The 21,803-nt window shown below is 50.0% G+C and overlaps 1 protein-coding gene across 1 annotated transcript; it reads right to left on the bottom strand.

The window, feature by feature from the left end:
* Positions 1 to 13,373: 13,373 nt before the first annotated feature.
* IL21 (interleukin 21) lies at positions 13,374 to 20,491 on the bottom strand. Its single transcript, XM_036241977.1, has 5 exons — positions 20,342 to 20,491; positions 20,198 to 20,233; positions 15,423 to 15,578; positions 13,552 to 13,629; positions 13,374 to 13,463 (listed from the first exon to the last, which is right to left on the bottom strand). The coding sequence occupies exons 1-5, from the start codon at positions 20,486 to 20,488 to the stop codon at positions 13,431 to 13,433; spliced, it is 450 nt and encodes a 149-aa protein (XP_036097870.1). The 5' UTR covers positions 20,489 to 20,491; the 3' UTR covers positions 13,374 to 13,430.
* Between the last annotated feature and the right edge of the window lie 1,312 nt (positions 20,492 to 21,803).

Below are 21,803 nucleotides of genomic sequence, written 5' to 3'. Positions count from 1 at the left end.
TGGGATCCTGGCCCTGTGCCCTACGGGGATAGCAGCCAACGAGTAGGGATTCAGCAGGTATTTATTGAATGAAATACGAGCCAAGTTCTTCAGTGGGCATCAGACGTGCAAAGATGAATACATGCTCCTACAAACCGATAAGAACATGTGGTCAAGAAACTAAGAAAGAAAATTTCAAATTGTCAATAAACATCTAAATGTGTGTGAATCACAAGCAATTAAGGAAATATAAGTTGAAATGAGAAGTCATTTCTTTTTGTGTATGGTTGACAAAGGTTAGAAACAATGACTATACCCAGTGTCAGTGAGAGTGTAGGTAACTTTCCTACACTGTTGATGAGATACGGCCTTTCTAGAAAGGTTTGGCGACGTGTATCAAAATTAAAATGCCCAACTTCAACCTGCAATTTTCATTTTGGGAATTTTAAAAAAGTAACTTAGAAAAGGGGCTCAAAGATGTGTATACAAAGATTTTCACTGAAGTATCGTTTAGATACATGTCATTACAGTACTGCTGAATAATTTCTGATGTATCTTTTCCATGAGTTGCTATGCCATTGATGAGTACCTGTTGTTAGGGTGGCGATCCTCAATGTACCTTCAAGTGAAAATAACAGAAAGCTACATATAGTGTAATTCCATTTGTGTCTCTAGAAAGGGTACACACGTATATGCATATAAAGAAATTAAGGAAGATCCTCCAAGACAATAAACACAGACTGATCGCTCACTTTTTTATACCTCTCTGTATTTCTTGAATTTTTTGGAGGAGGGTCAAGCCCTGTTACCGGTGTTTATCTTCAAGAGGGACTTTGTAGGTCTGTCCTGACATCCTCGGTGTTTCTCTGTGGGCTTCTGCTTGCTCTCTGTTCTTTGGTGTAGCCTCCGCCGTGGGGTATTTTTTTGGCAACAGAGCTGGTCTGATTCAGTCTCCTTTCATTCCGAGGCCAGCCAGTGATTCACGCCAGCACACGAGGGCTTTCACCGTCACCGGGTCCTGGGTGCACCCCTGGGGCTGGGGGGAGGGAGACAGATCAAGGACCGTTATCTCGAGGGGCATCAGACTTTCCAGTTACCGCTGCTGCTCCTGACAACAGCGCTGGGGTGAGCACAGGTGCCCGTCTCCTGGCACCAGGCCTGCTGGGAGGACGGGTGAACAGAGGAGGGAAGGCTGGGGTTGAAGCTGCATGAGCACCAAGGAACAGCTACATCGTGTGTCCCTGCTGTGCGGCGGGCAGGAGGCACAGCATCCCCTGCGCCGTGTCCCTGCCAAACCTCGACTCTGAGTCTGAGGGTGAGGAGACGACCAGGCACAACCAAACTGAGACGTCTGCAGGACGGCTGGCCTGAGCTCTGCAAAATTGCAAGTGTGATTTAAAAAGAAATGTTCGGGTGATGCCCTAGACTCCTTCTCAGAATGTGGCCCCAGGGCCAGCAGCAGCAGCCTCACCTCCTAGAGGCTGAGTAGACGTGCAGAAGCTCCGCCTCCCCCAGCTCAGAGTCAGACTGCAACAGGCTGGTGGTCCTCGAGCACATTCTATTCCGAGAAGCTCGGGCCTAACGTACACGTCGCCTGCAGATTCCCCAGCGGTCCTGTGGCCTCCCTTTGAGCTGTTTCCTGGCCCACCGGACCCCAAATTTCAGTCGAGCCAAGCATCACGTATTGCATTTCGTTGTCAAAAATTCTTTAGTCTCTTTTTACCGAGAACTGTGGCTCTCAAACCCTAGTGTGCTCCAGATCACTTTCAGGGTTTGTTAAAACACAGGTCACCCGCCCCCAGATACACACCTTCTGAGAGTTCTTAGGGGTAAGGTCAGGTGCTGCTGGCCCTGGACCACACGGTGACCAGCAAGGTGTTAAGTAATGGTATTAGTTCCCTATTAAATATCTAAGTGTGATAATCAGCTTTCGATAGGAAAATTGCCCTTTTTGGAGATTCTTGCTGCAGCATTTACAGATGAAATGTCACGATCTCTACAGGTAACTCTGAAATGACTCAGTAAAATAAATAGCTAGATGAATGGATAGGTCATGCAGACCTGAATGGATGGATAGACAGAGACATGGCAAGATGTTAATCCGTGAACCGAGATGAACAGTGAACATAGTGAAGAAAGAAATAATTGAGATGACATAGAAACATACAAAGTGTAGGGGAGAAATTTCCTCTACCCACTTAGGTTTACTACCTGGGGCCTGCAAATTTGACTGAAGAAAAGGCACACGCGTTAACCCCTGTTTGGTGTTCATTGTTACGGGGCGTGGGAGACCTCCTAGAAAAGAAGGGGGGACAAAAATGTCAGCAGCCCTGAGCATCTATATTCCACTGTCCATGAAGAAGGATAAACTGCGGAGCCCTGACTAGACGGAGGAGAATGTCCTTCTCTCTGAAGACAGAGGCACAAAGACGATTCGAGCCCGCAGGCCTGGCTGAGTGTCCCCAGCTCACTACCTAAGATCATACTCTGTCCTTCCACATTTTCCATGACTTCCCACCCTTCACCAAGCCCCATGAGAAACCCTCAGGCCTGCCCACGTGTCTCCAGGTTTTCATCTCCTGCGGAAACCTCTGTCACATAAACCGGTGTCCTGTGTCCCCAGGTGGCGTTCTCTGTGTGCCTGTCCGAAGTTCCTCTTTCGAGGACAGCAGTGGGTTCGGTTAGGGCCTCTCTACTCTCGTTTTTAACTTACTCGCCTCTCTGAAGGCCTCTCCGACTGCGGTCACATCATGCAGTGATAGGGGTTAGGTGTTCAACGTATGAGTTTTGTGGGGACACGGTTCAGCCCATATCAGATGGATTTTTTTTTTTATCCTCACCCGAGGGTATTTTTTCCATTTTATCTTCAGATAGAGTGGGAGGGAGGGCGAGAGAGAGAGAAACATCGATGTGAGAGAGGCACATCCACCGGTTGCCTCCCGCATGACCCAGGCTGGGGACGGAGTGCAGCCGAGGTCCCCGAGGTCCGCGCCCTTGCCCGGAACGGATCCCGGGGCTCACTGGTCCGAGGGCCAACGCTCTGACGGCTGAGCCGAGCTGGCCAGGGCCGGATGGAGTGTCCCTGTCCCTCACACGCTCAGGGTCAGCTCCCCAGGAACGGGTCTCAGTTGAGGGAGAGCCATCGTCCTGGTTTCGTCCCAATTCGCGCGTCTCCTCAACAATCGCCCCCCTCCCGCCTCCAAATCACCTGGGGCCGTGGGGTCAGCCATGCAGACCATCTGTGCAACCTTCCAGGGGGCCGAGGCAGATGTCCCCCGGCGACCTTGGGCGACCTCAGTTCCTGCTCTGAAGAGCGGTCGCCCCTTGGGGTCAGTGCCCGTCCGGGCAGGGCACATGGCACACGGGAAGCATTCAGTAACAGCTTTATGTGACCATCGCTTTTTTCTTTGGTAAATTAGACTTTTTTTCCCACCATAAAGTTTTTTCACCTCAGTAAAAGCTGTGATCTTTGCAAGACGAAACACATTGTGCTTTCTAAGTCTTCCCTCTTAGTCCGTGTCATAGATAACCTGAGAGACCCCGTTGTCGTCCGATGTTACCCACTACTCCGAGCCTGTCCCTCCCCGGTGTGCCACCCACTCTCAAAGGCTATGCCAGGCCGTCGGACAGTGGCAGTCCTTTGCGACATCGGTCTCCTCTGTCAACCTGTGGTCGCCCTGTGCCCATCCCAGCGCCCCTCGGGCACTCACGCCCCCTCTGCCTCCTCACGCTCTTGTGTCTCCTCTGCAGGCCTCTCTCCGCCTGGCGGGGACCCTCCCCACTTCTCGTCTGTCACACTTTCAAGCCTGACTTCCCTGCCCCTGGACAAAGTCCCTGCACACCCGCCCACTCGGCTCAGTCCGACCCACGTGGGAGCCCCTGCGGCTTCCCCTCGCTTCAGGAGAACCGGACTCCAGCCGCGGGGACTCGCTCCACTCCCTTCTCCAGCCTTGTCCCCGCCCCGCCCCCTCCCGGGCATTGTGCTCTCTCATTCCTGTGCCTTTCCACCTGCCACCCTCTGCTCCAGGCCCCCCACCCTTCAACCAGCCAACTCCCCCTTGTTCTCCAAATGCCTGCCTCCTCCAGGAGGCCCTCCTTGGCTCCAATCGTCGCATCATTGATTCAGAAAAGTCTGCACACAGTGACATGCTCAGATCATACATGTATAATGTACAATTCAAGGACTTTTAATAAATCCATGTAACCTCGTCCCCAATCAAGATACAGAAAATCCCCGTGTTCCTTCCCAGTCCATCTCCACACCCCCGTCCAGGCAACCCCCCCTTTGCATTTCTGTCACAGAGTCGTGTTGCCTGCCTGTACTTAAACTTTATAGAAATACAGTCATGTGGTACATACTCTCTGGTCCATCTTGTGTTCGTCTATTTTTGGATTCTCTAGTCTGTTTCTATGGAGACTAGTTATCTATCTTTATAGCTATCTTAGTTATCGTAGCTTCATGTAAGTCTTGTGTTGAGGTTATATGAGACCTTCAGCTTTGTCCTTGACAGTGTTCTGGCTAATCCAGACTTTTGCATTTCTGTATGTTTTAGAATCAACTTGCCAGCTTCTGCCCCGAAGAATCTGTTTGAATTGTGAACCTGATTATGATTGCATTGAAATTACAGATCAATTTTTGGGAAAATTGACTCTTAGCAATATTCAGTCTTCCAGTCCATGAACACAAATATACACCCTTTATGGAGATCTTACATTTCTCTCTCTCTCTTCCTCCCTCCCACTCTATCTGAAGATAAATAGAAAAATATCCTTAGGTGAGGATTTTTTTTTTTTAAATGTATGCTTTCCTATCTTTTTCCCCTTATTTTACTTGTTTGGACTTCAAAACAGTTTTAAATTAAAATGAGAACAGACAACCTCGCCTCGCTTCTGATCTTAAATGAAAAGATGCATTAAGTTTGAAAGGTTGAAGTTAGCAGTAGGTTTTTTGAAACTTTATCAGAATAAGGAAGTTTTCCTCTGTTTTAGTTTGCAGAGATTTTTGTTGTTAAATCATGATTGGGTGTTAAATTTTATCCTATATATTGCTGGATAAAATTTGCCAGTTTGTAGGTGCCTTTTATATTTATGTTTATGAAGGAGATTGAGCTATCATTTTCTTTCCTCAGAAGATTTCTCGCAGGTTCTTGTGTCAGGAGTTGCTGGCCTCAAAAAGTGAGTTTGAAAGTGTTTCCTCACCTGATTCCTGAAAGAGTCTGTGAAACTTGATACAAGTTCTTCATAAATGACTCTGTTGAGAAAGTGTCCTGTGCAGAAAATAAAGCTAAGCATTTGGAAGAAGGAGATAGGTCAGAGGCAGCTAAAAAAGATGTTTAATTGATGTGTTGTTGTTGTTGTTTTTTAATCCTCACCCGAGGATATTTTTCCATTGATTTTCAGAGAGAGTGGGAGGGAGAGAGAAACATAGATGTAAGCAAGACACATGGATTTGTTGCCTCCCGACTGACCTCGGGGATCCCAAACAGGGCTGGGGATCGAACCTGCCACTCTTTGGTCCAGGGGCCGGCTCGCTAACCCCTGAGCCAAACCCGCCAGGGCTCATTGATGTATTTAAAGTGCTAGGACCTCAAGTCTCTCTCCACTAGGAACATTTTTGATTTATAAAGAAATTTGTGCCCTGGCCAGTTTGGCTCAGCGGTTAGAGTGTCGGCCTGCGGTCTGGAGAGACCCGGGTTCGGTTCCCGCTAAGGGCACGTACCTCGGTTGCCATTTGTCCCCGGCCCTGGTTGGTCGTGCGGGTGGCAGCCACTCGATGTGTCCCTTCACGTCGATGTTTCTCTCTCTCTCCCTTCCTCTCTCTCCCTCCCACTCTATCTGTACAAAAAATGGAAAAATATCCTCAGGTGAGGATAAAAAAAAAAAGAAATTTGCATTAAAATAAGTCACCGAGGCCCAGTGTGTGGAAAGAGGTTCCCACGTGAGTGCTTTGTCAGGAGAGAACTTCCCGAGCAGGTGCAGTGAGTGGATTCCCACGCGAGTGCACTGCCCTGAGTGGCCAAGTCAAGCCGCACACCAGCTCCTGCACATCCGTGCGCAGCCTCCGCGGGGCGCTCGTGTGCCTCCGTGGTGTGCGAGGTGCTCGGATGGCTGCTCCGTTTCTGGCTTCGTCCCAGCCGGAGGCCGAGGTAGCAAGGTCCTGGGTCCAGGGCCTCGAAGGAGGACCCCCCTGGGAGGAGGCCACTTTCCCGGTGACCATGGGCAGGCACGCTGCCTGGCCAGGGCTCTGCAGTCCTGTGGGCCGTGGGTCCCGGAGCAGGCTCCAGACCCCGCTCGCGTCCACGCTCAGCGCCGTGGGTGGCGGAGAAGCACGCTCCCTGGTCCTCGACCCCGTGAGAAGTGCTCTCCGTGGTGGGGGTGAGTCTCGCGCAGTCCAGGAGCGTGAGCACTGAGGACACCTGATCCGATGATCCCCGTGGCTGGCAAGGTGCGGGCGACAAGTCCTGCCTTGGAATCAGGTGTCAGTGTGTGTCTGCGTCGTCAGTAGGTGGCAGCACGTCCCCTCCTTTCAGAGTGTCCTGAAGGCTGCTTCAGTGAGGAGCTTCTGCTGGGACCGGGAGGGACGCAGATGGTGAAGGCCAGGGGTAGACTCCAGGGACCCACCGGGAGTACACGGCTCGTGTCCCGGCTCAGGTCATTTCATGGGTTTTGATGCAGTAATAACTTCAGAGCAAACACTTACCTCACATTGCTACTCGTCTACCCAGCCAGGGGCAGGCACTTTCTGGTTCTCTCTCCCTCCCTCTCTCCCTCTCCTTGTCCTTTGGATTTGGGAAGTTGCTTGAATCAAGACGATCGGAAACAAACACACAGCAACACAAACTTTTCTTCTCCAAATCAACGGTCTCTCAGCCCAGTAGAAAGATGGTGACATGGTCAGAGCCAGTTTAAAAAGATAGCTGTAGTCCAGTTGGTGTGGCTCAGTGGTTGAGCGTTGACCCATGTACCAAGAGGTGGCTGGTTCGATTCCCAGTCAGGACACATGTCCAGGTTGTGAGCCAAATCCCCAGTGGGGGGCGTGCAGGAGGCGGCCAATCGATGTTCTCTCTCATCGATGTTTCCATCTCTCTCTCCCTCTCCCTTCCTCTCTCTCTAAAATCAATAAAGGAAAAAAAAATTTTTTTTAAAGTAAATAAATAAAAAGATCATTGTAAAGGTGTTATTTTTAACTGAGGTACCACAACCTAGACTCTTCCTTTATGGCAACTGCTAGGATTTCCCATCAGTCTCGCCCCCCACCCCCTTCCTTCAACATTGGCATTCGGGTCAAGCTAGCTCACCTGACCGAGGAGACTTATTTGAAACCTTTTCTCTCATTTTTTCCCAACTTTTTATTAAAGCATAACATGCACAGAGAAAATGGTATGACTCATAAGCTCAATAAATACCGCGTTCTAGGCTGAGAAATACAGGGTCACTTCATTTCTCTCTCAGTTACTGTCTCCATCTTCAGGCTGGGACAACCGGCACCTTCCAGTGCGCTGGCCCTGAGCAACATGGGTTCGAACCTCACGGGTCCATCTAGGGGCGGTATTGTTCAATAAATACATACAGTACTGCAAATGTATTTTCACTGCCTTATGATTTTCTGAATAACATTTTCTTTTCTCTCGTTTATTGTAAGAATATACTATATAAGCCCGGCCAGTGTGGCTCAGTGGTTGACCATCGACCCTGCACCAACAGGTCGCTGGTTCGATTCCCGGTCAGGACACATGCCCAGGTTGTGAGCCAAATCTCCAGTGGGGGGCATGCAGGAGGCGGCCAATCGATGTTCTCCCTCATCGATGTCTCTCTCTCCCTCTCCCTTCCTCTCTCTCTAAAATCAATAATGAAAAGTAAAAGAATACACTATATAAGAATAATATATATACAACATAACATACAAAAATGTGTCAATTAACTTTATATTATTGGTAAGTCTTCCAGTAAACAGTAGGGTGTTAATAGTTAAGTTTTGGGGGAGTCAAAAGTTATATGTGCATTTTTTTTTTTTTTTATCCTCACCCGAGGATATTTTTCCATTTTTGGTACAGATAGAGTGGGAGGGAGAGAGAGGAAGGGAGAGAGAGAGAGAGAAACATCGATGTGAAGAGACACATCGAGTGGCTGCTACCCGCACAACCAACCGGGGCCGGGGACAAACTGCAACCGAAGTACGTGCCCTTAGCGGGAACCGAACCCAGGTCTCTCCGGACCACAGGCCGACGCTCTAATCGCTGAGCCAAACTGGCCAGGGCTATATGTGCATTTTTTACTGCAAGGGGGTCGGCGCTGCTAATCCCCGTGTGGGTCAAGGGTCAATGGTACTATGTATTGGTTTTGCCTATTTGGGAACTTTATATAAATGGGATCATAAAATACGTATGCGTCTGCGTCTCGCTTTTCTTGTTCTACGTTATGTTTCTGAGATTCAGCCACGTAGCTACTGTTCATTTGTTTATTTCTGTATTAAATTATTTTATATGATTATCCCACAATCTATTTTTCCTTTTTTCATCAAATCGTTCATTGCACCTGAAACGTCTCCAGAAGTATCTTCGTGTTGTAAAGGGTGAGCACATATCTGGGGCACAATCTTTGCTGTCAGGGCCTCAAGGAGAGTTAAATTATTGCATAAAGGAAACGACTTAGAAGAAGTTCCTGAATGTTCCCCGAACCTCATAGAACACATCACCTCCCTCTGCTCGTCACACGTGTGAGCACAGCCTTGGTTCTCTGCCCCGTGGCACCCCAGGTCCCCTGGAGGGTGCCCCACAGAAGTCAAATGCCCAGGAATAGCTGTGCAAGCTCCCGAGATGCTGGGGACGAGGGCCAGTGCCGGGCTGTTGCCACCTGTCAGACGAGTCGTGAGAACTGAAGTCCACTTCCACCCTGCACCTCCGAGAGTTCCCCCGGGATGCTCTGTAACCGCAGGGCTGCCGCGGACCCTCTGTGGGTCCCTCATGGGCCCGCACTGAAGGGGAGTCCACCGGACGTAGGTTTCCCTTGTTTCCAACGGCGCTCTGGTCCACCCCACGTGCCCCGCCCCACCTCTCGCCTTGCTCCTGTGTTCCCACGATTTCTTCATCGGCACTTTACCTTCTCCTTCAGCACAAGTGATAAAGGAAGGGAGAGAAACAAAACAGTTTGAAACATGTGATGAAAACAATGTTTTACTCTGAAGGCAGAAAAATACGTGTCTAGAAACGCATACTGAGTGCTTTGACTTTCCTGTTTTTGTGAGGGGAGGAGGAATATCGTAGGGAGCATTAAGCTGACATGTTTAAAGGCAAGGTAGCAAGGACAGAGGCTCAGGGACACCCACTGCCGCGGAGGGTTAGCTCTGCTGGCCAGCCTGTGCGGGAGCGGTCAGAGGGAGCACAGGATCGGGAGGAAGAGTCGCCTCCACAGTCAGGGAGGACAGGGCGGTGATCGAAGGTGGCAAAAGCCATGATGACCAAGTGAGATGAGGGCACTTTGGCGAGCTGGGTCATCTGGGGGTCATTGTTGACCAGAGAAAGGGCAGTTTTAGTGACACAGCAGTAGGGTGTGGGATGGTCAGAAATCAGACCACGGCGGTTTGATAGGGGGGTGGGTGAGGGAGTGTAGACGCAGGTGTGGATAGACTCCTCGTTCCGGGGGCTGGACGGAAGCAGCCGAAGCTCGCTCCCCCGGGCCAGGCGAGGTCATGCCCCACTCACCTGTGCCCTGGGGTAGAGGGGGCAGACCTTGAAGCAGGTGAATGTTCAGAGCTGACAGTGAAGTGACAAAGTGACCCCAGGAAGCCAGATAGGGGAGTTTGACAGAGTCCCCAAAGGTAGGGACCAGAGCCAGTGTCTGATGCTGGACGAGGCACCCAGGCGGGAGTGCGTGGGCCCGTTCTTGACAGGAATGAGATGGGCCCTCAGCTGCATCTGCAGGTCAAGGGCTTGGTCTGGGGCCTAGGCTCCGTGGGGACGAAGGGGACCTAATGAACTGAGCCCATGGGGCGGGGGCCTGGCTGTCTGATGAGGTCTTGGGACCGAGAGAACAGAGCAGTGTCAGAACTGAGAGATTGGGGGCAGAGGTGTTACCTATGTAAAGATTGGGGACCGACGGTGGTTCCAGGCAACGGAGCCTGGCCACCGGGATGTGAACGGGCCGAGAAAGGAGTAAGATGCTGGTGTGTGGAACGGAGGCAGGTCAGGTTCTGGGAGGCGTCAGTGTGGGTGGAATCCTTGTCGTGGGCACTGAAGTCACCCACTGGGCGGCAAACGTTGGATTCAAGGGAAAGAATGTCCTCAGTGAACATGGAGAAGTGTTCACCAGATGACAGTCATCAATAAGAAAAGGGGACATGCCGACCAGTGTGGCTCAGTGGATGGAGCGGCGTCCTGTAGACTGAGGTCTCGATTCCATTCCGGGTCGGGGCACGTGCCCGCGTTGCAGGCTCGATCCCCAGTAGGGGGCGTGCAGGAGGCAGCCTGTCGATGGTTCTCTCACATCAAGGTTTCTGTGTCTCTCTTTCCCTTCCTCTCTCTCTAAAGAGTCAATAAAAACATGTTTTTTAAAAGAAGAAAAGGAACGGGGACAGAAAAGCTGGGAGTAAAGTTTGCACAAAGTAATGGGCATTGGGAAGAAGATCTGCAATGCCACCCGGACCCGCAAAGGGCACCGTACCCCAGAGGCAGAGACCGGAAGTGGAGAGTTCCATTCGGTGAAGCGTGTCGGCAAGGAGATTGTCTTTAGCACGAACACGTGAAAACAAGGTCCCCAAAACTAGTCATCACTTTTCTTTTCTGCTAAGACGGCTGAAGTAAGGGTCTCCAGGGAATCACAGAAGACACTAGTGCTCACTGGGTAGTATTTAATAGGGTCAGGTCTTAAATTTAAATAAGAAGCTATGAACAAAAACATTTAAAACCAAATATATAATAAATAATCATTAAGTTATAAAGTACATCGTTCATATTAAAACTAAATTCTCAAATGCAAATATCAACACAACAGAGCAGTAACACAGATGATAATGCTACAGTTCTACACAAGGGTCCAAAGAAGACACTTTCAGCCAGAAGAGTGGAAATCATGACTCACTTACCCTTTTCCCTCAACTCTCGGGACCTACAGCAATGCTTCTCTTTCTTCCTTTCTCCCCCCCACCCCCCTTTTTTGGAAACTTTTCCTTGTTCTCACAGTGAGTGTTGCTACAAATCCTATTGAGATCATGTTAATCGACTGAACATCAGATTCAGTAGAAAGTTTGACTCAGAAGTTTGGTCAGATGTTCCTCTAGGATTATCCAGAATGTTAGCGACTCAGACACATAAAGCTCTAAAAAATTTTAAAAAGACAGAATAGACCTTAGAAATTAGGTCCAACAGCCTCATGCTACAGATAGGAAATAGAAACCCCAAAATTGAAGCAAGAGACACAGCCAGCAGGAGTGCAGTCCCCCGATTCCCCGTCGTAGGTGACCAGTAATGCTGGGTCAGCCTCGCGTGGCTGGGGGGCGGGCCGTCCTGGGCGGGGCGGGAGCTGTTCCTCCGCCACTTACTCCGGGGCATTGCCTCTCCTCAGGGGGCCCCAGGACCCTGCCCGCGGCTTTGAACTCAGGTTACTGAAGCCTCGTAGCCAACACCCCACTAAGTCACTTTTCTTTGAAGGTAGAGTCTCTGGTCAAATGGATTAGAACAGATATTTACTAACAGTAAACACACCAAAATAAATACGTTATTTTAAATATAAAAATCACAGTGTCAAAGAAGTGAACAACTGGAAAGCCAGAAACGTGAAATAAAGACTTCGTCTTCCTGCCCTGGCCGGTTTGGCTCAGCGGTTAGAGCTCGGCCTGCGGTCCAGAGAGACCTGGGTTCGGTTCCCGCTAAGGGCACGTATCTCAGTTGCAGTTTGTCCTGGGTCATGCCGGTGGCAGCCGCGGATGTGTCCCTTTCACATTGATGTTTCTCTCTCTCCCTCCCTCCCACTCTTTTTGAACAAAAAATGAAAAAATGTCCTCGGGTGAAGATAAAAAAAGAAAAAAAGACTCTCTTCCCAAGTTTTGGGGCTGCTTTCCAGTGTGCCCGCAGCCGGCCGGGGCCCTCTGCAGAGGTGGGCTCTGCTGGACGCCTCGCCCCGCACACACCCGCAGGAGCCGGGGCGCCCACCCTCACTCGGTGGAACCAGGCTCTGCCTGCGGGGCGCTGCGCGGAGGGGGTGCATGCTGAGCCCCGGTATGTCTTTTAGAAACCGTGAAAGTACTTTCAAGCAGATATTGTTCCTCCTTAGAGCAGAAGGCATTTCCCACATCTTCTCGCACACTCAGCCGTTAACAGTGAGAGGGTCTCGAATAGCTTATAAGGCGCGAGGAGCACTTTCCCTCCCCCGAGTTTCGGCTCCTGGCTGCGTGGACTCGGCCGCGGGACGGGGCGCACCGAGCGGCTCTTGTCCTCACGCCATGAGCCTGCTCCGTGGCCAGGCGTCCCGGGCTCTGTTCCTATCCTGACTCTGCCTGTTGCAGACACAAACTGTCATTTTTCAGAGAAGAAAGAAAAGAAAGGAAGAAGGAAACAGGTGTTTGGACTTATTAGCTCACTCCCGTGCAATCCTAAAACGATTTCAGCAGAGTGCTAGCCGCAGGACTTGAAAAAATTCTCTCTGGTTTGAAGGCCACCGGAAGGATGTTCCTCTATAGATGTTCATCACCATCTCCACCAGCAGGGAGTGTTAGCTCATAAAGGGACTTGGGAAGGGACTATCAAACCCACTTAAAGAAAAAAAGACGAAAAGAGTCTATTTCATAAATACATTCATATCTATAGTATTTAAATAGATGATACATCTCAATGAGGAAGTAAGACTTTTTGTGTAGCCATCTGCTAAAGATAGCCCTCTGGTACATAAATAAATTATATATTTATATGTTAGACATTCTAAGATTAAAAAGTAAACTCTCAGCTAGACATTTCTAAACAGTTAGTTTTTGTTTCATTAAAGTGACGGGAGCCTCCTGCTTTCCCTGCGGACCCTACGCGTCTCGTTTCTCGGCGGGAATCAAGGCGCGTCACTTTGACTTAAGATTATCAGAGACCTCATTCTTGTGGTGATCAATATAAGATCAATAAATCCCCAAACTGGATTTTCAGTTAAAAATTTTAAGCTTGTCCCCAACCAAGAAATGTGGTCGTTGGGCAGTTAAATAAACATTTTAGAAGTCGCAGAAATCCGTAACATAGGAAATCAGATGCTAATGAGCAGATGGTTCAAGTTGGACAAATACCGACCACGTGGATTAAGCGGAAGTATTGCATAGCTTCGGGGGGACTAATCTGGACTTGGAACACCTGTCAGAGTGTCCCCCCATCACTAATGACTGAGCTCCTCCGCTGGGAATCCCCGGAAGTCAGTGTTCCTGCCGTCACAGTACGTCACATAGTGTCCAGCTGCAGCGAGTCCTCAGGAGCCCACCTGCTTCACCTGCTCTGGGACAGGCGCTGATGGATCATCTGTGGAGACAGCAAACATGAGTGACCCCACCCGGGATGCAGTCGGCATCGAAATGTGGTAGGAAATCTAACAGAATTGAAGCGGTACCTTTTGGATGAGTGATCTCAGTCTTTCTAGGAATTCCTTGGGTGGTTTTTTCTTGTAAGAATCACATGAAGGGCACGTCTAGAAATCAATGGAAAAAGTAACATTCTTCTTTAAAACATATTCCTATTGAATAAAGCATTCCTTTAAAAGATTTTTTTTTTTTTTTTTTTTTTACAATTAGAGACATAAATCGTGTTCACTGAATAAAATAGAAAAACACATACAATTGTTCAGAAAATAACAATGGGGAAATCACTTGTAATTCCATCATCAGAGATAACCGAAGCCATGTTTCAATATATACCCTCCGGTGATTTTTTTCTCTCACTGCATTTATGTTATTTACACCAATTGGTAATTTGCTTTTTTTCTTCTTTTTTACACGTAAGATATCAAAAATATCATCACCACGAGCATTTTCTCTGTGTTAAATATTCTTCAAAAATAGGATACACAACAGTAGCCTTGTGTTCTAACATAGGATTGAACTAGAACTATTTTGGGACACATAGCTTGCTTGTAACATTGCACTATTTTATACAATGTTTCAAAGAACATCTCTGAATAGATTTTCACTTACATCTTGGTTTATTTTATTTGATTAATTTATAGAAGTAGAATGACTAAATTAAAGGGATAAAAAATTTTAAGGCTTTTGCTGTACAAGGTAAAAAGTCTGACTTCTGTTCACATAGAGCATTCTTACTATTGTTGAGCATTAACATTTTTTATTGGAAAAAAATAGGATTTCCTTGTTTTAATTCCCATTTACTTGATTACAGGGAGAGTGAAGAATTTTTCATCTGTGTATTGTGCGCCTATATACCTTTTTGAAAAAGTGTGTTTTGTGTACTTTTACCCTTATTCCTGCTGGGAGCCCACACTCCAGGCTACTGCCTGGTACTCGGTGTCCGTCACCAGCCTGGCGTTGTGGGGAGAGCTTCAGACCCACAGGGAGGAGAGGAAGTTTTGCTGCTCGGCTGGCTCTCACTGTTTGTGGGGACAAGTCCCTGAGGTGGCCCTTTATCATCCCTTCCCCACCTCGCAAACGCAGGTGCCTAACCGGGTACTTCTAAACCCGCACCATCATTTCATGTGTCTCCAATGCCGGATTTCAAGGACATGCTCAGCTCTTTTCTATCTGAGGAAGGTTTGAGGGGGATGCTGTTCACATTTCCACCTGGTCAAGCAGCCAAAGTTACATGTTCACAAAGTTACGTGTTCACAATGTAACTAAGATTTCATTTGAATGGCTGTGACATTCCTTGGCAGAGAAAGAACTGATTTAAAAAAAAAAATTGGGGAGTGATCTGCCTCAGGTGTTTGCCCACTGGTTTTGCTTAACGCTTCAGTTACTCATGGGAGGACCAGCACTGCTCATGGGGTGGCAAACAGAGAGGGACAGGAGGGTGTCAGGGCCCCCCAAACTAGGGACAGCCAAACCACAGGGCCCGCCTGTCGAAATGAGCCCGGACTCTGCAACTGCACAGGACACGTTCGAGATGTGTCCTGGTCTGGTAGGCTGTCCTTTTTCTTGTCGGAAAGCTAGGGTCTAGCTCCTGGTCGTGAGGGTACAAGTTCTAGGTGACCGCTGGTGAGAGGAGAGTATTTTTTCACCCCTAAGTCACATTGGATTCTTTGCCCGGCGACTCCCTCGCCACTGGAGGCTGCACTAGCTCCGTGGGGGGCTGTGAGTCCCAGCGGGGTTTCCGGGCGCCATCCAGCCTGTGGACCTGGGAGGGTGACTTCATGTCTCCCAACGGCGCTGTAAGTAAAGTGCAACTGGCAAAACACACTGAGGCTCTGGCTGGGGCGCGGGCTCGGTAGGCTCAATCCGAACAGATAAAATGGGCAACAAAGGACGCTCTTACTAGACTCTGCTTCGGCGTCCTCCCTGCTTCGGTGGCGGGGAGCTTCCTGGTCAGCTGCCTCGTTAGCACGGCCAGTGTCTTCTGGTTGTCTCCTGCGTCCGCCAGCTTCAGCTGGGCCTTCTGGAAACACGAGAAGGCCGACTGCTCGCAGTGTCTCTGAAGGAGGAATGGGGGGGGGGGTAACCAAAGCTGCTAGAAAGTCAGCACGCCCTTCCCCAGCCTCTTTTCCCGCGTGGGCAGTGTCCTGGGTCGTAGGCATGCAGCAGACACGGGGACACGGCGGGGCCCGTGGCTGTGGGGAGGGCCAGCGGGAGGGGCTGCCCACGGCCCAGCCCATGCCTGCGCGCTGCGGGCGGGCCGAGCCCGTGTTTTGCAGAATTCCCTAGAGCGCGAGGTTCTGCGCACTGGCGGGGCAGCTCGGCCTGAGTTACGCTGTGGTCTGATGAAGAATCTTGTCGTTTGTTTCTGCTCCACGACGCACACGGGAGCATCTGACACCCGCGCCCGATGCTGCCCAGCACCTGGCGTGGTGCCTTGTTCATGGCGGAGTCAACAAACGAAGTCAATGAGCTAAAACTCCTCCTTTGAGGAAAGGAAGTGGGTGCCCACCCCTGGTGGCGCTGTTCTCAGCCAGGAGTCAGTGCCCTGGCCATAGACCACGTGTGGCTTTGCTGTTGGCATTCCTGGGTCAGGTCGGGAGGACCCTGCCTGCACCAAGCAGCCAAGGAAGGAATTTGAGACTCGCCCTGCCAGTGGGAGGAGGGTTCCCCCAGCTTAAGAGAACAGGCACGTTACAGCCTCAGACCATGGAGAAGCGGGCACAGTGAGGCTCCAACCGTGGCTCTTGCTTTAGTCAAACAACTAGTGACTAGTGAATACATCAAAAATCTTAGAAATCGCACTCAAATGAAGTCTGTTGGAAGAACAAAGCTTATACTGACCTGTCGAAAACATTGTACTTCTGCTGCACCTGTACCCAAGTTCCTTTTCCCTTGCAGCCAGTGTGTGTGTGTGATGCCATCCCGCCCCAAGGCGGCCCTGTGTCCCTCTCCGAAGCGGGGTGGGAGCCCCTGCCTTGCACCCAGAAACCTCAGCCTCTGGGTTCCAACAGCACCCCCTGAGCCTCACGGACAGTCTGCTGAAAAAAGCACCTGGCCTGCTTTGCATTTTCCAACCCGTGCTCACCCAGTGTGGCCGCATTGATCAGTAGCGTGCACATTAAGACACAGCCCTGCGGGACTCACTTTGCATACAGAACCACAAGCCGAGAGCCGGCCCATCTGGCTGCCTCCTCTCGGGTGGGTTGCCTCTCGCGAGGGCAAGGTATGTCCTTCCCATGTTTGCCAAAATGCTTATTTAATAGAAACTATTTATAAATGTTAATTATAGCACTTTTTTTTTCCTTGAAAACCACATGCTCTTGTTTGTTGAAGTTTTTTCTTTTCTCTCCTTTTTGACCACAACCGGCTTAACTTACTGGAAAAATAATAATATTCATATTTAAAGAGGTAAATTTTCCAGCTGAAACTGAAAACGCTAACTGCTTCATCTGTGCTGAGCTGAGAAACCAGCATTTCTCACCGACGTCCATTCTGCTGAGCTAACATTTACTCGTGTGCTGGAAGAAGACTGGGTTCCGAAGAAGAGGGGCCCCTCCAAACAAGCCCCCTTGAGCCAGCGTCGCAGGTGATCAGGACCAGGGGTGACGCTGTGACGCCTGGACCCCGTGGCTCATGCTGGTGGGGCCAGGCTCCCTCTCCGGCCCTCCCTGTGTCTGTAGACTACAGGGTTTGGCTTTGTGCTTTCTGAGGGCCACTGAGCTGTCCCTGGAGATGTACAGCCAGGACAAGGAACTGCTGGATGCGACGCCAGATGCACTTCAAAGGCGGCCTCGGAGGAAAAGAGGTGGAGGAGCTACCACTCCCTGCAGCAAGGGTTTGCTCCCTGCAGTAAGACTGTGCTCCCTGCAGCAAGGGTTCGCTCCCTGCAGCAAGGGTTCGCTCCCTGCAGTAAGACTGTGCTCCCTGCAGCAAGGGTGTGCTCCATGTAGTAAGACTGTGCTCCCTGCAGCAAGGGTGTACTCCATGTAGTAAGACTATGCTCCCTGCAGCAAGGGTGTACTCCATGTAGTAAGACTGTGCTCCCTGCAGCAAGGGTGTACTCCATGTAGTAAGACTGTGCTCCCTGCAGCAAGGGTGTGCTCCCTGTAGTAAGACTGTGCTCCCTGCAGCAAGGGTGTACTCCATGTAGTAAGACTGTGCTCCCTGCAGCAAGGGTTCGCTCCCTGCAGCAAGGGTGTGCTCCCTGTAGTAAGGGTGTGCTCCCTGCAGCAAGGGTTCGCTCCCTGCAGCAAGGGTTTGCTCCCTGCAGTAAGGGTTCACTCCCTGCAGCAAGGGTTCACTCCCTGCAGTAAGGGTTCACTCCCTGCAGCAAGGGTTCACTCCCTGCAGTAAGGGTTCACTCCCTGCAGTAAGGGTGTGCTCCCTGCAGCAAGGGTGTGCTGAGAAGGGGCATGGAGAAAGGAAACTTATCCAGGTAGCCACAGGAGCCCTACACTCGAGGGATTTCCCGGATGACCCCAAGTGCATATGTGGCACACCTCCTGGGAGCAGACGCACGCTTTCCTGTGCTTGCCTTGGTGTAGCTAGGCTTGGTTCCCCTTGTCCTTAACACAGGGGAACACAGGGACTCAGCTGCCCTACATGCATTTTGCAGGACAGAGGGAGCAGTGAGCCCAAAGCCAGAGTCACCTCCCTTCTGTCCTCAGCCCAGAGCAGCCCAGCCAGGGCTGCTTCCGCCAGGAGCGCACATGGCTTTGCCATTTTACCTTTGAATATTTGAAAATACTTGCCTTCTGACAGCTAACTGCACCAAATAACCTTTGTCCCACACCCGAGCGAGGGTCAAATCAGGGTTTCACAACACCGGCACTGCTGGTACTTTGGCTGGATGACTCCTGTGGCCAGGGCTATGCATTCCAGAACATTTAGCATCTCTGGCCTCCACCTACTGGATGCCACCCACATACCACACACCCCCACCCACACATACACAAAACTGTGGAAGCCAAATTCTGCAGACATTGACAGAAGTTCTCGGGGGGGGGGGGCAGAATCCCCCCCAGTCCAGGACCACTGGTTGTGATTAGAAAGATGAGGGCAGGAGAGATCATAGATAATGACTGTGTAGCAACACTCACTTGCAAAATGTAGATGCAGTTATTTTCATTAAAAGTTTGAGCCTTTTTAAGTCTCTTATAGACCCTGCCTGGATGCTGGCTCTGAAAACCTTTGCTATAACACTACGGTGACCTTGAACTCTTTTCTTCCTTCCTGAGTCTGCCCGGCAGCGAGGCTGAACCGTCTCTGCTATACCCTTACTCACTGGTATCACAGCCAGAGCTGCTCACCAGCTAGAGCCGGTATCGCCCTGCAGACGCCTTGCACCGATGGAGACAGTTTGATGGGCAAAGTCCTTGCATTATGATGTAAGATAGAAACACCTCTCTTTAGCAAAGCTCATAAAGAAAGTACCCCCACGAGGTCAACTCAAAGCTAGAAAGTAGGATCTCTCTCTTGCTTCTTATTTTGCAAGTTACAGACTGAGACTCCAAAACTCTAGAAAGACCACGAGATGCTGAAAAACGTTCCGTTCTGAGCGTTAGGACATGAAGACCTATTCTTACTTATTGGAAAAGTGTTTCCAGCGAGCTGAACGTGCGGCTTTGGTCTCAGACTCGCTAGGACAGCAGCCGTGAACGAGAGTGGTTATGCTCAGAGCCCGAGAGTGAATTTTAGAGAAAAGCAGTAGTTGTGACTCATTCACTTTCTAAACTTTTACACATCATCATTTACCATAAGTGTTTTCTTTGCTGCGTGTCTCCCTGTCTCCCCTCTGCTGTCCTGATTACCAGCAGCACTTTGAGAGTTATTGTAACTGAAGCAGTTAGAGGCCTGTGACAAGGACAACATTTCCCCGCTGCGGGTATATTCTCAGGGTATCAGACCTGAGACTAAGTTCATGGGGACACAGCCCCTTGGATGCCAGGCCTCTTCTTCCCGGACCAGCTGGATTTAAATGGCTTTAGAGAATGGGATGAGTGGCCGGGAACCGTCCTTTCAAAAGACCTCAGCCACCGAAGGCCGCGGGAGAGACTCGCCGGGGCCAGGTATCCGGGAATTCTGTTCTACAGGAGGCCTTCTTCCTCTCTGCCCGCGGTGTGCCCTGCACTCTGTCTTTCCTGCCTTCCTCGCTCCCTTCCTGCCTTCTTCTTTCTCGTCCTCCCTTTCTCTCTCTCTCCATTCCTGCTTCCTCTCTCCCTTCCTGCCTTCCTCGCTCCCTCCCTCTCTCCCTTCCTGCCTTCTTCCTTCCTCTCTCCCTTCCTGCCTTCCTCCCTTTCTTTCTTTCAAGTTATTAAAGGGTGAGCTCTGCTTTTTATGGTGTGTCCCTGTTCCTTAGGTTGACAGAAGAGCTCAAGGCTCATGCACAAGGGCTCTTCAAACATAGCCAGTGGGTCATTGTTCAGAAACTGACCATAGCATAGATTTATTTTCTAGTTTTGCTATCCTGTCTCATCAGTACTGCCTAGATGTGCTCTTAGAGATAGTGGGAGACGAAAGAGCTTTTATAAGGTATGTAGCATTTTATTGGTTGGCTCGCTGGTAAATTAATATTCAAATATTTGACCAAAATAGAAAGAACTGTTTTATCCATTATTAAACCTCCTAAAGAGGTCCGTCAAACAAAGCTCCACAAGTAAATTCAACTGGCCTTACCTTGACGTTTTCCGGAGCGGGCAGAAGTTCTGGGTCCTAGAGCAAGAGAAAACCAGTTCTGAGTTGTTTTGATAAGTCAAAAGTCGTCCTTTACATCAACTGGAGCATATCGTTTAAACCGCGCTGGGACAAGGACAGCCTTACCAAGTCATTCACAAAATTGCCCAGCTGCTCAACAACATCAATAAGTTGGCGCAATCGAATCAAGAGGCGATCCTGCTGAGGGAGGCTGGATCTGGGGGCCACGGTTCCCGAGAAGACGAGCAGCAGGCAGATGACTAGCGCCTGCATGTTGCCAGGACCGGTCTCAGCAGCACCTGGAGAGCAGGACCTGGGTCTCGGGTCTCACCTCGGCGTGACTGTGAACAGGTTGTCAGGGAGCTACGTATTTATTCATCCTTCAGGGAGAGCTAACGCCCTCCCATCGCAGCCTGGAAATCTTTGTCAAGTGCACGAGTGTGAGTAACTCTTTTTCTTTTCCACTGGCTAGGTGTACGTGTGCGTGTGCTCACACGTGGGGGCAGGGACGGCCGGACTCCAGGAAGGCGCTCCATCCACGCCTCAGACAGGAAAGGAGAGGCACGGGTGGATTCCAGCGGCAGCCAAGTGCCTGGTACACAGCAGGTGCCCGGCTTCAAAGGGGTAAACAAAGCGCTTTGATGTCCCGGACTCTCACCTGTTCCCGCTGACAGTCATAGGGCGCTTCACTGATGACTAAGGTGCACGAGTGCTTCCTCGTAGGGCTTTTTCTTGGGGTAACAATCATGCTTTTTTGACTGAAATCACCCAGTATTCCATCGTAAAGGTGGGAGGAGAACTACCTTTTAGGAAATTTTAAATATCAGGGGTGTTTTCCAAATCTGCAAGAATGTTTTAGGTTCTTAATCAGATTAGAGGGTGTGAAGTAGAATGTGCTCCCCTCTCTTCTCCAGAGCGCCTTCCAATGCCACTCACCCTGCGTCTAGCCTTTTACTTACTTCCGATTGATACAGAATAAAGGATCCTAAGGGACTGTATAGAAATACAATCAAGATGTCACTCTGATTTTATTTGGGTGGGGGGGAAAACCTCCCTCGCAAGTTCATCTCTCCTATGTAATGCTTCACTTCAATGAATGAATTTCTTTCTTCGAACAGTGAAATTAAAAAGGCCTGCAGATGATTCCTTTTTCTCCTTGTGTGGTGCTCCTTTTCCTGTTGGATATTATTTCCTCCGGTGTGAACAGCACACTCCTAACGACGACCAGCCGGAGGGGAGCAGGAGACTCGCAGCCCAGGAGTGGTCTGCTCGGGCCTCTTCGCTGCTCCGGCCCCAGCTGCTCTTCCTGTTTGGGGAGGTTTCAGAGAATATTCCAGAAGTCCTCTTGTGCCACCGTCAGTTCGGTCTTACAAGCAAAACTGTTGACTCCAGACTTGATCTATTCCTCTGTCTCACTACTTGCCCACAGCCTACTTGGTTCTAGAATGTGATCTAGCCGGGATCAGAGGGAGGCTAGACTCGATCTGCTTTGGAGGTTGGCCGTGATCTCATTATCACAGGCTGTCTAATCAGGAGTGTCCGGATCGGTCCTACAGAGTAGATAAGGCCTCGTGCCCTGTGAACAGAA

Source organism: Molossus molossus, unplaced genomic scaffold, assembly GCF_014108415.1.
Source record: "Molossus molossus isolate mMolMol1 unplaced genomic scaffold, mMolMol1.p scaffold_m16_p_4, whole genome shotgun sequence".
Lineage (NCBI taxonomy): Eukaryota > Metazoa > Chordata > Mammalia > Chiroptera > Molossidae > Molossus > Molossus molossus.
The sequence above is the reverse complement of the archived record's forward strand: the minus strand, read 5'-3'. Positions and strand labels throughout refer to the sequence as shown.